General features: G+C 42.9%; 1 protein-coding gene across 1 annotated transcript in view; it reads left to right on the top strand.

The window, feature by feature from the left end:
• Positions 1-12,898, top strand: part of TSPAN7 (tetraspanin 7) — an 88,518-nt gene extending 75,620 nt beyond the window's left edge. Inside the window, exons 5-8 of the mRNA XM_039729323.1 lie at positions 410-565; positions 4,714-4,797; positions 11,350-11,422; positions 11,761-12,898. Of these exons, the coding sequence (XP_039585257.1) occupies positions 410-565; positions 4,714-4,797; positions 11,350-11,418 (309 nt within the window). The 3' untranslated portion in view covers positions 11,419-11,422; positions 11,761-12,898. The remainder of the gene's footprint in view (positions 1-409; positions 566-4,713; positions 4,798-11,349; positions 11,423-11,760) is intronic.
• Positions 12,899-13,386: the final 488 nt, after the last annotated feature.

Here is a 13,386-nt window from a genome sequence, read left to right as displayed (position 1 = left end):
GTTTGAACCTCGATGTGTTACATGTAATTCTGTGTAATGCTTTAAGGTCTTAAGGGTCATGTTTAATCAAATAAAAAAGTAAACAAACAACAACAACAAAAAACCAGCCTAACAGACCATCAAGTAAAAAAGATGGGTTTGTGGTTGGACCTTTGTCAAATGTTACAAATAATAGTTCTGCTCATAAAATACCTTCTTTTAGTAGGTCATCTGCCCCCATGTTCTGTAAGTTACATCCCTGGTACTTTTGTAATTAATGGGGCAGGGGTGGTATCAGCTTTTCAAAACTTGAGGTGGCCTGTCATTACTTTGATTATGAGCTTATGAAGTGGGCTGAGATGATTCTGTTCTAGTTTTAATTCTGTTTTATTTGTTTGTGTGTTTTAAACCTGCCTCTTATCCCTCCCAGCTGAGCTGCTGTGGCATTCAGAGCTACACCAACTGGAGCACCAGCCCTTACTTCTTCAAGCACGGCATCCCTACGAGCTGTTGCATGAACTCCAGCGACTGCAACACTCAGGATCTGCGCAACATGACTGTGGCTGCCACTAAAGTAAACCAGAAGGTACCAGCAACCTTGTGCCAGGGGCACTTGTGACACCACCCAGCACCTCAGTGGAGTGCATGCCTGCTTGCAGGTGCATTTCATTTCAAATGGCTGGTTGATAATGTGCAAGTAAGGCTGGAGTGATGGTAAGGATGGGCTTGGTCCTGCTCTTGCTTCATTTTTTTTGAGCTGGCCTTTCTGAAATCAAATCCCAGATGCAGCAGGAAACACAGGACTGACAGTAAATGCTGTGGTTGGTGGGTACATTTATTGTGAGTTAAAATCTTTAAAGATGTAGGGCTGCAAGCACAGCCCAGCCAAAGTGACCCTTTCCCAACCCTGGAGGAGTGGGTTGGGAAGACAGAAATAGGATTGAGGAGGCAAGTAGGGAGAACAGGAAGAAAATTAATAATTAGAGAATAAAAATACAGAAAATGCTAAGAAAGGGAATAAGAAAGAGAAAACAATGCAGCATCTATGCATTAGACATTGTGCTGAAGAAGTGCTACTCAAGTTATTGCTTCAAGTGCTAGTGTTTCATCAATTCTTTCTCACTTGAGATTTGCAAGAGAGGGAAGAGTTTGTTGGTAAGAGGAATGATCTAAATTGTGGCTAAATCACCATTCTAAGTACCAGCACAGCTTAGTCAGACTTAAGGATTATTTTCTTTTCTGTTTTTATTTTCAGAGATCTATTTAAAAAATAGATAGAAGTCCTGAGGACAACAGGGGAAATATGGAAATGCCTCTGTCTCTTCTGTTTCTGTCTTTTTCACCTCAGTCACCTGTGACTCAGAAGGTTGGACTGGTGGCTGAGCACAGCCTGAAACATCTTTGAAAACCAGTCAAGTAGACAACATTTTCTGGCATGTATTGTAAAAGGCAGGCAAGAGGATTATTTTCCACTAAGCCTTTCTTTCTTTATTTTTTTTTTTTTTTTGCAATGGTTTAATGAGAGCCACTTGTTGCAGATGTGTGGAATGTTGGTGGTGTCCATTGGTTGAGTAACTCACAGTAAGCACCAGCACAGTAATCTTGCATGAGTATGGAGGGTGAGCCTCTCTGTTCAGCTGCTCCTTGTGAATTTGCACTAACTGGATGTTTTTGTAGAAGTGGAAGGAAGGTGAGAGGCAGGGCAGGGTGGATGTAGGGCTTGTGCCAGCACCCACAGGCATGGTGCCTCCTGGGCAGCCCACCCTGAGCCTCTGCTTCTGCTCCCTTCCCAGCAGGAGAAGCTTTCCAGCTCTCTGCTGTGGCTGGTGTTCCAGCAGCTTTGCAGTTCAGCACAGCCCTGCACTCCAAACCTTTCCTGGCTGCAAAACCATTCAGGTACCATTGGCAGTCCCAGCACTGATCTGGGTTTCCCCCAAGCGCCAGGCTTGCTCTGCCTGCTCAGGGAAATCCCTGTCCACCTGGGAGTTCCTCATGTCTCAGGATGCCTGCTGGATTGTAGGAAGTGCCTGAGGGATCGGTGAGTGCTAGTCCAGGGCTATAACACATTTCCAGCCATTCTTGCTCCTTGCTCTCCTGTCAAATGCACAAGTCACCCAACAGAAAAGCACTGCTGGTTCTTCAGGAAATAGCAAGCAATTACTTAATTTAATTACCTAGAGGAAATTTGGATGTTTGGAAGTTCGTATGGTTTTGTCTCATTTTCTGACATTAGCCACTGAAAATCAAAAGTTGCAGATTTCTGTTCAGCTGTTTTGAGATCTTGGAGTTGTCCCAGACATTTGAACAAAGTGGGATGCTTCTGAAAGGTGCATGGGAATAAAAAGCAAGAAGGAGAAAATGTTGTTTGGCCCTATCCTTTCACTTCAGATAGATACCAAACATCATTGCCTCTGACCCAAGCCCCTTGCTCATCTTGGAAACAGGCCCTTTGCTCTCTGAGTGTTGGAGAAAAAGTAAAATATGTATTGCCTGTGTTGTGGAAGACCCATCTCACCATGACTGTGGAGAAGTATATTTGGATTATATCTTTTGGTGGATCTTGCAAAACTGTCAGAAAAACGAGTTCTCTATGAGCTAATCAAATTACTAGCAGTTTCTGAGGACTACTAATGAATTAACCAAAGAGGATTAAACTAATAATATAATTACAGGACTAAATGACAGCATTCCTGGATTTTCTTTGCCATTTCTGACCCTAACTTGCTTAGTGACCTTGGGTTAATTATTTAGGCTCTCTGTTTCTTCATCTCAGACAGCACTAATACCTAACTTTAAGGGCTGTCTTTAGGATTAGCTAATTAATGTTCATCTAGTGCTTTTAATCACAGTTCTTTACCAAGAAACCTCAAGAACTATTTCTCTCTAAAATCTTAAGAAAGGAACAGATGCATGGAGTCAAGAAAGATCAGGTGCTTTGTGAACTGTCCCTTCTGTGCTCTGGATCTCTGATCAGCACCCAGAGGTGCTTCAGACACTTCTGTCCTGTAATGCAGTGGGTGTTCCATGAGCAACAGAGCCATATGTAAGCAAAGTTCTTCAGAAAACAGATTATTGTGGCTTGGGAAAACAGAGTCTTCAAGTGAGGAGGGTGATCAAAACTCTGCCATTGCATGTTTTGTTGACAAGATCTTCTGTCTCCTCAAATTACCACTGTGCTTTGGTGTTGCATCTCTCGAAGGCTCTTCAACAGAATAGGTTTCAGAAGAGCTGGGAGAGCATTAAGCCATGTCAGACAGAACGAAAATGCTGCTTGAGAAATCTAATCTCATTGCGTAACATGTAAAGCACACAAACTATAGTTGCTTGATGGGTTAAATAAGCAATCTAGAATCAGACTTACTGTACACTGTGGTAAAACACAGTTGATATGTACACATAAACATTTCAGAAATTAATCAGGACCCGCTGTGCTGGTCCTCAGCTACTCTAGGTTCAGCACTTCATTATTCTCAGGATTCAATGTCTTGCGATGTTATAAAAGAAGTTAAAGAAATGGTACAATTTATTTAATGAATGGCCTGTCTGAAATAAAGAACACTGTTTGTCCTTCTCGCTGTTATTTTTTACAAGCACCTGATGCTCTGAGGCCATCAAGAGTTCTTACAGTGCTTGCAGGATGAGGAGGGTGTAGGTGAAATGTGGAGACACTTCTCTCTTATGGGGCAGGAATCCAAGCTGGGAAAGGCAACTCACTGCTATTTCTGAGTTTCCCAATATCTGATCAAGTGGATAAAGATATAATGTATAAAACTCTTCGGGACTGGTTTTAAGCCAGAGTGTTGGTTATTTGAGGAAGGTGGCAAAAAGGGCTGAGCAGTGACTTTGGATTGTGGGGACAGATAATGGGGGTTAATAATGAAAGAAAAAGGAGACGTGTAATGGTTTTGATGCCATGTTTCTGTTTTTCTTCACATATCAAGTCACATGTTTAGATTAAATTAGGCACCACAAAGTAGGAAATAACTTCAAATGCTTTTTTGAGGGGTCAAATAGGTGAGGGGAGAAACTTGGCAAACATTATTGTACTGGGGGGGGGGAAATCTCAAAAAAGTCTATCCAAGAGAAGGGCAGATATTGTACATGAGTCCTCTGGCCCCAGTCTGAGCTGTGAATTGAGGCCTGAGCAAGCAAGTCAGCAGAGGGAAAATTCAGTTTGGGGAGCAGGACAGGGAATTTTATGTCCAAGGGCAAATGAACCAAGAAAATTCATAAAAAAACCCTTGATAACTTTGTTACATGGTTTAAAGTTACATGCTGTTCAGTGCCTTGGCTGGAGTCCTTTGATGGGTAAAGGCAAGCAGAATGCCTCAAGGGACACTTTATTAAATATCTAGAGTATTAGGAAATGAGCATCATTTATTCATTTTTGACATCTGTATTGTATTATAACATTGGTGTATTGTTACTGGTTTGGTTTCAGGTCAAAGCTATATTGTTTTTTAACTGACTTCCTTTAAAAAGACACATAAAAATGAGTGCAACATCACATTTAGATTTTAAAAGTATCGAAATGCATTTGTTTCTAAAAGTGATTGGTTTTGTCACAACTCCACATCATTCACTCAGAATTGCTATTTTTTAAGAAAAAGTGACGCTGTTGGAAATTACAGCAGAAATATTGTCTAGCCAGAGTTCATTCTGAATGAGAAATTTGTATGTATGCATTCATGGCAGGGAAGGTCAGTGCAAAGAATGATGATGTTTGTTTTCCAGGGTTGTTATGACTTGGTGACCAGTTTTATGGAGACAAATATGGGAATCATAGCTGGAGTGGCTTTTGGGATTGCATTCTCACAGGTGAGTACACAAACACTCCCCTTCTCCTCTTTTCTTTTCTCCTGTTTTTCCTTACCTGGACTTCCAAGGAAGGAAGGATTATGGAAAGGGACTGAACTCAGCATGCTCATTAGTCCTGAGGTCATCTGTTCATTGATTTTCTTTTTTTCAACTTAAATGAAGTTTCTCCTTGGGAATATCAGTTACGGTTGAGCTAATGACTAGCTCAAGGAAAACAACTTGTCCCTGCACTGGGTCAAATAGAGGTTAACCCAATAAAACATTGGCTTAAATGGAGCATAAATGCTAAGAAGACAAATAGCTTATCCATTGTTTGGGTAGGCTTCTATCTTCTAAGTACTCTTATTTGTTCTTAAAGGACTCAAGAATTCAAAGATTGCAGCCTCAGGCCTCCCCATCCTGGACCTGGAGCGGACACTTTGTGACCAATTTTATTTATTTTCCCTTTAACACTGAACAGTGAGAAATGTTAAGTCTACCAAAATCAGATTGTTAAACCAACTCCTTGTCTGCACCAAAAAGAGTGTGGCAGGAGAGCAACAAAACAGCTGAGCAGGGGTTTTCTGCTCCATGATATCCAAACTGCATTTATGTAGACAGGAACTGGGGGAAGTATAGCTCTGGTCAGATTGTTCTGGTCAAGAAGGGGCAGGAAAACACCTGCATCTTTCAACAAGATGTTCCTTTATACCAGTCACTTCATGTGTCACAGCAAGGACTCTGCTGGAAACACGCAGAAATGAGAGAGAGAGAAATGTGCACAATTCAAAACTGCCCCCAAGCTGTGTGGAAAGTGGCCCCCACATCCTCTCCATCAGCATGCACACAGCCTGAGGGAGCCCTAAAATTCTCTCAGACTGGCTGACTGCCCTGCCTTGGGCATATCTGGAGGCCTGATGCCCTGTAGCCAAGGTGTTGGATGTGAGCAGCCTGGGGTTTGGTGTGGGTGGAAATGTTGGTTTATCACAACAGAGCATGTGCCTGCCTGTCAGGGATCCAGAAAAGGTGAACAGTCTGGAGCTGTTTGTGCATGGACAAGGGAAGGTCAGGGTTTTTTTTTTTTTAATAGGCTATTCTAATTCTTGTTGAATGGTGACAGCATTGATAATCTTCTCCAGCCTTGATTATGGCTTGATTGCTGCTATAGGACTCCAGGCTCAGGTTTCAGTTTGGGTTCTAGATAGCCAGAAGGCTCTAAAGCATCTCTTAAAATGCCTCCTGTAAAGCTATCCAAAAGAAAAACGAGACGAGTAGAATTGTAAAATATAGTGCTGGGGGAAAAATTCAGGACCAATAGTGCTTGAAAGCATTTAATGGGTGTTTCAGGCAGGCTGCAAGCAGCAAGGGCTGCAAGGCACTTTGTCCCTGTGGCTGAGGGGGAAAACCAGGTGGGTTTTGGTGTGGTGTTGGCATCCCAAGCTGCTGGTGGCACCAGGAGCCCTGCTGCCAGGTGGGGATGTCACTCCCCAGTCCAGGCACTGGGCTCTGGCACTGTGAGGACATAAACAGCTGCTTGGGGTGTTAGCAGACTTCTAAAAAAGAAAAGAGAGAGGCTGCAGAGGGGAAAAACACAGCTCTCCCAGGCTGTGAAGAATAGAAGGCAGCCAGTTGTAATTTACTGAGTAATCTGTTTTGCTGGGCCCAATTAGGGGCAGTGTTTACAAATTGATTTCAGGTTAATGTGGCTGGCAGTAATGCCAGGCAGGGCTCCAGCTGTAGGCAAGGTTTTGCTGTTCCTATTGAGAATAGGTTTAATCTAAATAAAAGACAAATTAAATCAGGTTGCTCTTCTACAGTAAAGCATGCTCAAGGGCCTTTCCTTCACGTGATTTGTTAGGTGTTGACTAGCATGGGGAATGTGCTGATGCCCAGAAATAGGGAAAGCTGATGTAATGGCATTGCAAATCTTACAGGCCTGGCACAGACCTCCCCATCAGAGTCAAGAGTTCTTACAAAAACCACTGTGTTGCTGACCTTGTCTGATCTGCTCCTCGGGTTTGAAATAATAACAATAAAATAAAATTTGATGGTTTTTGGACTTGGATGCCAATGTTCACTTCCAGCTGGAATAATTTCCATTTAGCAGGTGCTCTTCAGAGCAGAAAAATTATTGCTGTGTTGTGCCCAACAGAGAATAAAATTATGCAAACTGCATAGATGATGGAGAGCTGTGCCTAGATAAAACTACAGTGCAGGCATTGGCTTAAGGAATGCAAGAGACACTGTCTGGAGGGGTTTATGGGTTGTGAGTAGGGGAGGTTCAGTGCATTGTTCAGGCCACATTACTCCCTTTGTGCTGAGGGACTGACAATCAGCTGCTCTCCAAATGCTCCAAACCAGTTGTTGGGCATGTACAGGTCCCATCAGCCTAAGAGAAATTCCCATGCAGCCATGGACCCTCTGTACTGTGCAGCACCTGTTGAGGTGCACTAGTTTATTTAGTTGTTCTTTTGCACTGGGTGATTGGGAATTGGCACAGAATAGTTTTATATTGCACTGTATAGCTTATGTTATATCACATGGTTTGTTATCCCTTTCCCCATCTCATGGCCTTTCCCTCGCCCACCCCAGTACCCCCTGGTGGTCCCTCCCCTGGGTTACCCCTCCCCTCGCCACTCCTCACTGGTATCCACTGGCTGTGAACCTCTCCCTCTGTCCCCATCCTGGGGTATAAAAGTCCCCTGCCACCACGGAATTTCTCCCATGGGTTTGTCCACCTGGTGTGTCTGTTGGAATAAAGGAGAACGTTTCCCACGTGGAGAAGAGCACTTCTCAATATTTTACCTTCATCTATGAATTATCGTGTTGGCAAGGGTCCATAGCTAGCCAGAGTGGACCCCAACAGCCCAGCAGAAAACTCAATAATTCAAACACCCACCTGCCCTCTACTGTCAGCATCAGCATGGGCAGCTCTGGTGCAGACACCATCCACCTCGTCTGCTCCAGCTCCTCCCCGAGCACAGGGAGGCTGGGACGTGCTCAGGGGTGAGGGATCCACATCAGCACCCAATATGTGACTTAAATCTGGTCTAAGCCTGGGCTGTTTCTGAAGGCTGATCACAGTGGATTCAGTGTGGAGGCAGGGCCTGTGACAGAGGCACACCACAGCACGGGAGGCTGACTCAAATAAGTGACATGTGACACAGAAAATTCTCTCTTTTAAAACAGAGCCAGAGAACTTGCACATTTGGAGATTTGCATTTTGAGAATATGACAAGGTATTGAGCTAAAAAATTATTCCTGATGGGTTAACCCCCCTGCCAGTTTTGGCTTACCTGACGTGCTGATGAATTCCAAGTTAGCTCAACACATTTCTATTTATCGAAATTCTCCCAAAGAATGAAAAATGGTGACAATACCAAGACCCAAAACAAAATGGATATCCAAATTGCAATTCAGTTACTTTCTCTTCAGTATAATAAGGTGTAATAAATATGTCATGCAAAACAGCTTCCAGTCAGTGGTAGCTCCTACAGAATAAGTGTATTAAAAAGCCAGTTATTATGTGTACAGGAGGGATAAGACTGCTACAAAATATGCTGTGGGTGGTTTTCAATGCCCAGAACTAAGATGTGCCTGAGATTGCTCCTAGAAACCATGAGAAATTCACTGCATTGCTGGAATGAGAAATTCTGCTTGCTGGAATGACCTGTGGCCTGAGGGCAGTGGGTTTCCCACTTACCTAAATCAAAGAATTTGTCAGCATTTTCAAGTTTCCTGTGGCATGACCAAGTTATGGAAGACTCTTTGCTTTCTATGTAATAGCTCAGAAGACCACGATAATCTTAGGGAAAAACGGAAGAAAAGACAAAAGTCAGAGAGAAGACAAATGCAGAACCAAGTCTGACAACTTAGCACTCAAAAATCAAGAGACTAAAATCAAATAAATGAATAAGTGGATAAAAGTTGAGATGGGGCATTTGAGAGGCAATGGGAGTGCAGGGAAATGAATGCAGCTCCCAGCAGCAGTTTCTTTGTGGGAATCCTTTAATTCCAATTCTTCTGGTTTTTCAAAGGAGCTGCAGGAACCTGGTGCACAATAGGATAAGGAGCTTCCTCCTGCCTGAAGAGCAGAGGAGGCAAGTGATGGAACAAATGCAGAGAGCAAGGCAGGGTGGAGAGTGCTGATTTGTGCTGCAGTCTGGGAGCCTCTAGCCTGACTGAAAAGCAGAGGACTCTAGTTCTGCCTGTAATGAAAGAGCACCATGAAGAAAATTCTGCAGCTCAGTACAATATTGCCTCTTTTTGGCTACAGGAGGAGCAGTGCTCTTGTGGTTAAATGTGGAAGTCAACACATTGAAAAGCACATGTTTTTATATGCATTCAAAGTGTTTCTAGAATATTTATTATAGCTCTGTTATGTCCTGGTAATACTTAGAAATGCTGAATAAAATGTGTGTGCAATGTCTTGACATGCATGCCATTATTTTTGAAATACAGAGTTAAACGTTATGTCACTGTAACCATTTAAATGTCTAAACCAGCCTAAGGTCAGAGCCAAGAATCAATAAGTGGGTCAAAGATCATGAAGATAGATTCATGAGTAACCTGCCACTTGTCTTAGGAGTGAGCTGAGTAAAACAAAACACCATTACATGCCTGCAGATGCTACAAAGTTTAGACACACTGATTATTGGAGTTACAGCCTGTACAGAACAGGAGAATCCCTAATTAGAGGTGTCTGGGAAAGTCTGCTCCAGTTGAAAGGGGAAAGAAAAGCCTGAGGTTTCCTGTTTGTAGAGGCTACAGCATCTTTTCCCTTGTAAACCTGATACAAGCAGCACATTGTGGTTGAGAAGAACACTGGCTGTAACCTGGGTGCTTGTGATGGGGAAAAATAAACAACTTCAATTTACATACATTCTTGGCCATTGTAGAGAGGAACTGATTCGGGTCTGGGCAGGAATTTGCTCAGGGAAAATATTTTGGATTAAGTACACTCCAAAGTTTATCTTACTTAAAAATACAGTGAGGCAGAGAGGTAACTTCTGAGTCCAGCCAAGGAAGGTAAAGAAAGACTGAAAGTCACCACAAACACAGAAAAGTGACAGTGAAGGAGGTGGGAATGGGCCACCCAGAGGCACTCACTCTGCTCAGCCTGTCACAGCATGGAGAAATACACACCACTGTCCAAAACAGAAATCTCATTCTCCAAAATTCACCTGAGCTAAAGAAACAGTGCATGAGTCAGCTGCAGGAGTGTCATGTACCCTGTAGAATGTGGTTGGTTTTTAGCAACACCTTCAGCAATTGATTAAATCATCCTCCCAGTGATGAGTAGAAAAGGCAACAAAATGGCTAGAATGTCTTCTTGGTATCAACTGAGATTTTCAGAGCTGAGGAGGGTTTTCACTGTGCGCATATCATTTTGGCAACTGAAAACACAGCCCCTGGACCCTGGTAGCTTTGGTTTTTGTAGGAGATTGGTCAGGAATTGATACCAGTGCCCCACATCTAGTTCTAATCCAGGCAGTGTCATCCTTGGTGCCAAAATCAGGGGTGCATGTGGGGAGCAGGAGGGTTCAACCTGCTTTTTAATGTGACTCGGTGCCCTTTTGAAATTCCCAGAAGGGCTCTGGTGGACACTGAAAGAGGAAACTGAACAAACTTCTGGCAAAAGAAGCATGGGCTGACAAGGACTGTGACATCTTAAAGGCAGGAAACAGTTTATCCAGATTTGAGTTAACCCTGGCTTGGCCTTGCTCTGGGCTGGTGCCAGCCCAAATCAAGCAGTTGCCTGGTACAGAGGATTTTGATGATGATTGTGTTAACAAGGAGCAGTGCCTGGTCTAGGAGAAGGGACACAAAATCCTGGCGAGTGAAATATTCATCCTTTTCCTGGATGAGCAGCCAGCCAGTCATACCTAGGCATGCTCTGGATATGCTCAGGAGTTAATTAATTGACCAACCCCAATGAGAAAAGCGAGGTTGAATTATTTACAGCATATTAACACTGTTGGCACATGAAGGAAGCACTAAGAAATTGCAGTAGACAAAACATTGAAAAGACTGAGTGCTTATTGATGAGTGGAAGCCTGGGATCTGTTTTCAATAATCTGAGTGACAGCCAAGGGAATAGTGAACGACTTTTTAAAAACTTATTTCCAGATTTACAGCGCTCATTTCTACAGTGCTGTAAAGGAAGCATAACCACTGTGGGACATCAGAAAGCTTTTCCATAGCACAGTGATAAAGAAGTTAAAGGCACCAGCTCTAAGGGCTGATGGGTGGAGCAAGTGAAATACAGCCTGTAACAAGCTGATACCCACATCAGTTTATTCATCCACATCTGGCTTGGCAGACATTGACAACGGGATTAAAAAATACCAAAAAGGCATGCTGTCTGTCCAATAAATGTCAAAAATCAAGAGGAAAATCTGACAAAGAAAAATAACAGATTTTAATGCTGTTTTTCTAATTAGAGCAGTCTTTAAAACAGGACATAAATACATTGTGCATAATAACTCCGGAACATGAATTATATGTTTACCAATGCTCCACATTGATATATTTAACTTAAGTTCTGTTCTGTCTCTGTCTTGTCTGGAACAGTTGATCGGGATGCTGCTGGCATGCTGCCTGTCCCGGTTTATTACTGCTAACCAGTATGAGATGGTGTAACAAGGTGAGCTTTTCCCATTTTCCAGGTGGTAAAACTATAAAAGCCCTGCTGTGTTGTTGTGGCTGTGCTGCTTCTGCTGAAGACAGCGAGCAGGTTTTACATTCCGAGCGTGTTCATTGAGAATTAAGCCTTCCCATGGGCTTCTTTGCTTTAGGATTTTCATCCCTATTTTGTGTGTGGTGGGAAAGAAATAAAAGGGGTGGGGGAAATGCAGTGTTGAATTGCATCATTTCAGTTTTCTTGGGAAGAGAGAGCAAAACACCTGCTGCGAATACCGGTATCAACCAAAGCAACCCACTTGTTGGTTTGTTGTTTTGTTTCTTGGGTTTCTTCCTCTCCAGTCTTTCAAGAAGCGTGAAGTCCAGAGCCTGTGTGAAGACCAGGAGCTGCAGAATTGGAGAAAGACTGCCATGAATGTTATAGCACACACTGTCTCTCGCACGCACGCACGCACACCCCCACGAGCAAGCCCGTGCGCGCGCACACTCGCACCCCACCTCCCGAACTGTCCCATGCGTAGTGTCCCATTCTGTGAAGTTCCACGGTGCCACCCCGAGTGGCCGGGTCCCCTCGGCCTCCAGAGCCAGCCCCCACCCCCGCGGCTCAGCCCAGGACGGCACCGTCTGTATGTTCTTGGTCACACAGTAGTTGCATCGTAAGTTAACAAAGGTAACTCATTAACAGCATTGATCGGGCTGTGCATGTAGTGACTGGAGGGCATAATTAGCCTTTCACCATGGTTAATAAGTGTTGCACACATTCATATAAACCGGTATATGAAATATATATTCTTTTTGGTTTTATCTTAATTTCTTGTTTTGTTTATTGCTTTACTAAGGTTTCCATCCTTTCCCCCTTCCCCTGCGCCTGTCCCCCTCTCCCCAAAAACAAAGGAATCAGTAACATAACATAAAGATACTTGAAAATGATGTTAAAATGTTGTGCTTGAAGGGAACTGTTATTCCTGATGTTCTTCTACATCTTTGATTCTTACTCAGTGTTGTATGCCTAGTGCGTATCCCGGTAGGCTTTGTCTAGTGCATTTTGCCTCGGAACCTGATCCTGTGTAATACTGTTATTAAGCTGTGTTGTTGCTTACTGTGAAGGCAGAAATTTTTGCTCCCTTTATTTTTATTACGTAGCTATGAACTAATTGAACTGTGCTGTACTGCGGCCTTCATACTTTTTTCCTGTTCTTTCTTTTTTTTTCTTTCTTTTTTGCATTGAGGTTGCAGCCACCAAGTACATTGTTGAATCAAATCGAAATAAAAACACACACACAGACACACAAAAAAAAAATCGCAAAAAAAAAATAACAGGCATATGAAATATTTTTGGGGGAAAGCAAAAGTTTAAAACCTTTTTAAAAAAAAATAGGACTTTTTTAATAATGCCTCTGTCTAGCATGCCAACGAGAATGCATTGATATTGTGAGTATTTGTGATATACGTATTAATAAATGGAACCATTACAGATTTCTAGCTGCTTCTGTCTCATTCTTTAGTTATAAGAAAACTTTTTGGGAGGGGGGAAGTGAACATGAAACACCCTGGAACAGATGGCATGACGTGTCTTTATGTGTTTTTAAACAACTAATTTGCTTGTAAAAGAGAAATGTTACTACTCTGGGACAAGGAGAAAAAAGGAGCTGGAATTGTTTCAAAACTCCTTCTACAGCTGGTTTCACCACGTGACAAATACATACCCTCTGCTTTGCAAGTTTTCTGCTTGTAATTGTTAAAAATCTGCAGTGTTTAATTATCCCATCCTTAGTGCTGTGAGTGATTTTGGCATTAAGCATTTCTCTCTTGATTTTGGTGAGAAAGGAGAGAAGAGAACTTTGGGGTTGAGGGGTAGGCTCGTGGAAAGGCAGGCAGTTATCTCTCACTTGAGTAAGTGAAATGTCACAGATGTGACAGAAAACCCATGGAAGTTTAAACCTGGCAATTTTGGGCCAAGCCCTTAGC

This window comes from Passer montanus, unplaced genomic scaffold, assembly GCF_014805655.1.
Source record: "Passer montanus isolate IOZ18808 unplaced genomic scaffold, ASM1480565v1 scaffold69, whole genome shotgun sequence".
In the NCBI taxonomy this organism is placed as follows: domain Eukaryota; kingdom Metazoa; phylum Chordata; class Aves; order Passeriformes; family Passeridae; genus Passer; species Passer montanus.
This window is presented reverse-complemented; position numbering and strand designations above follow the sequence as displayed.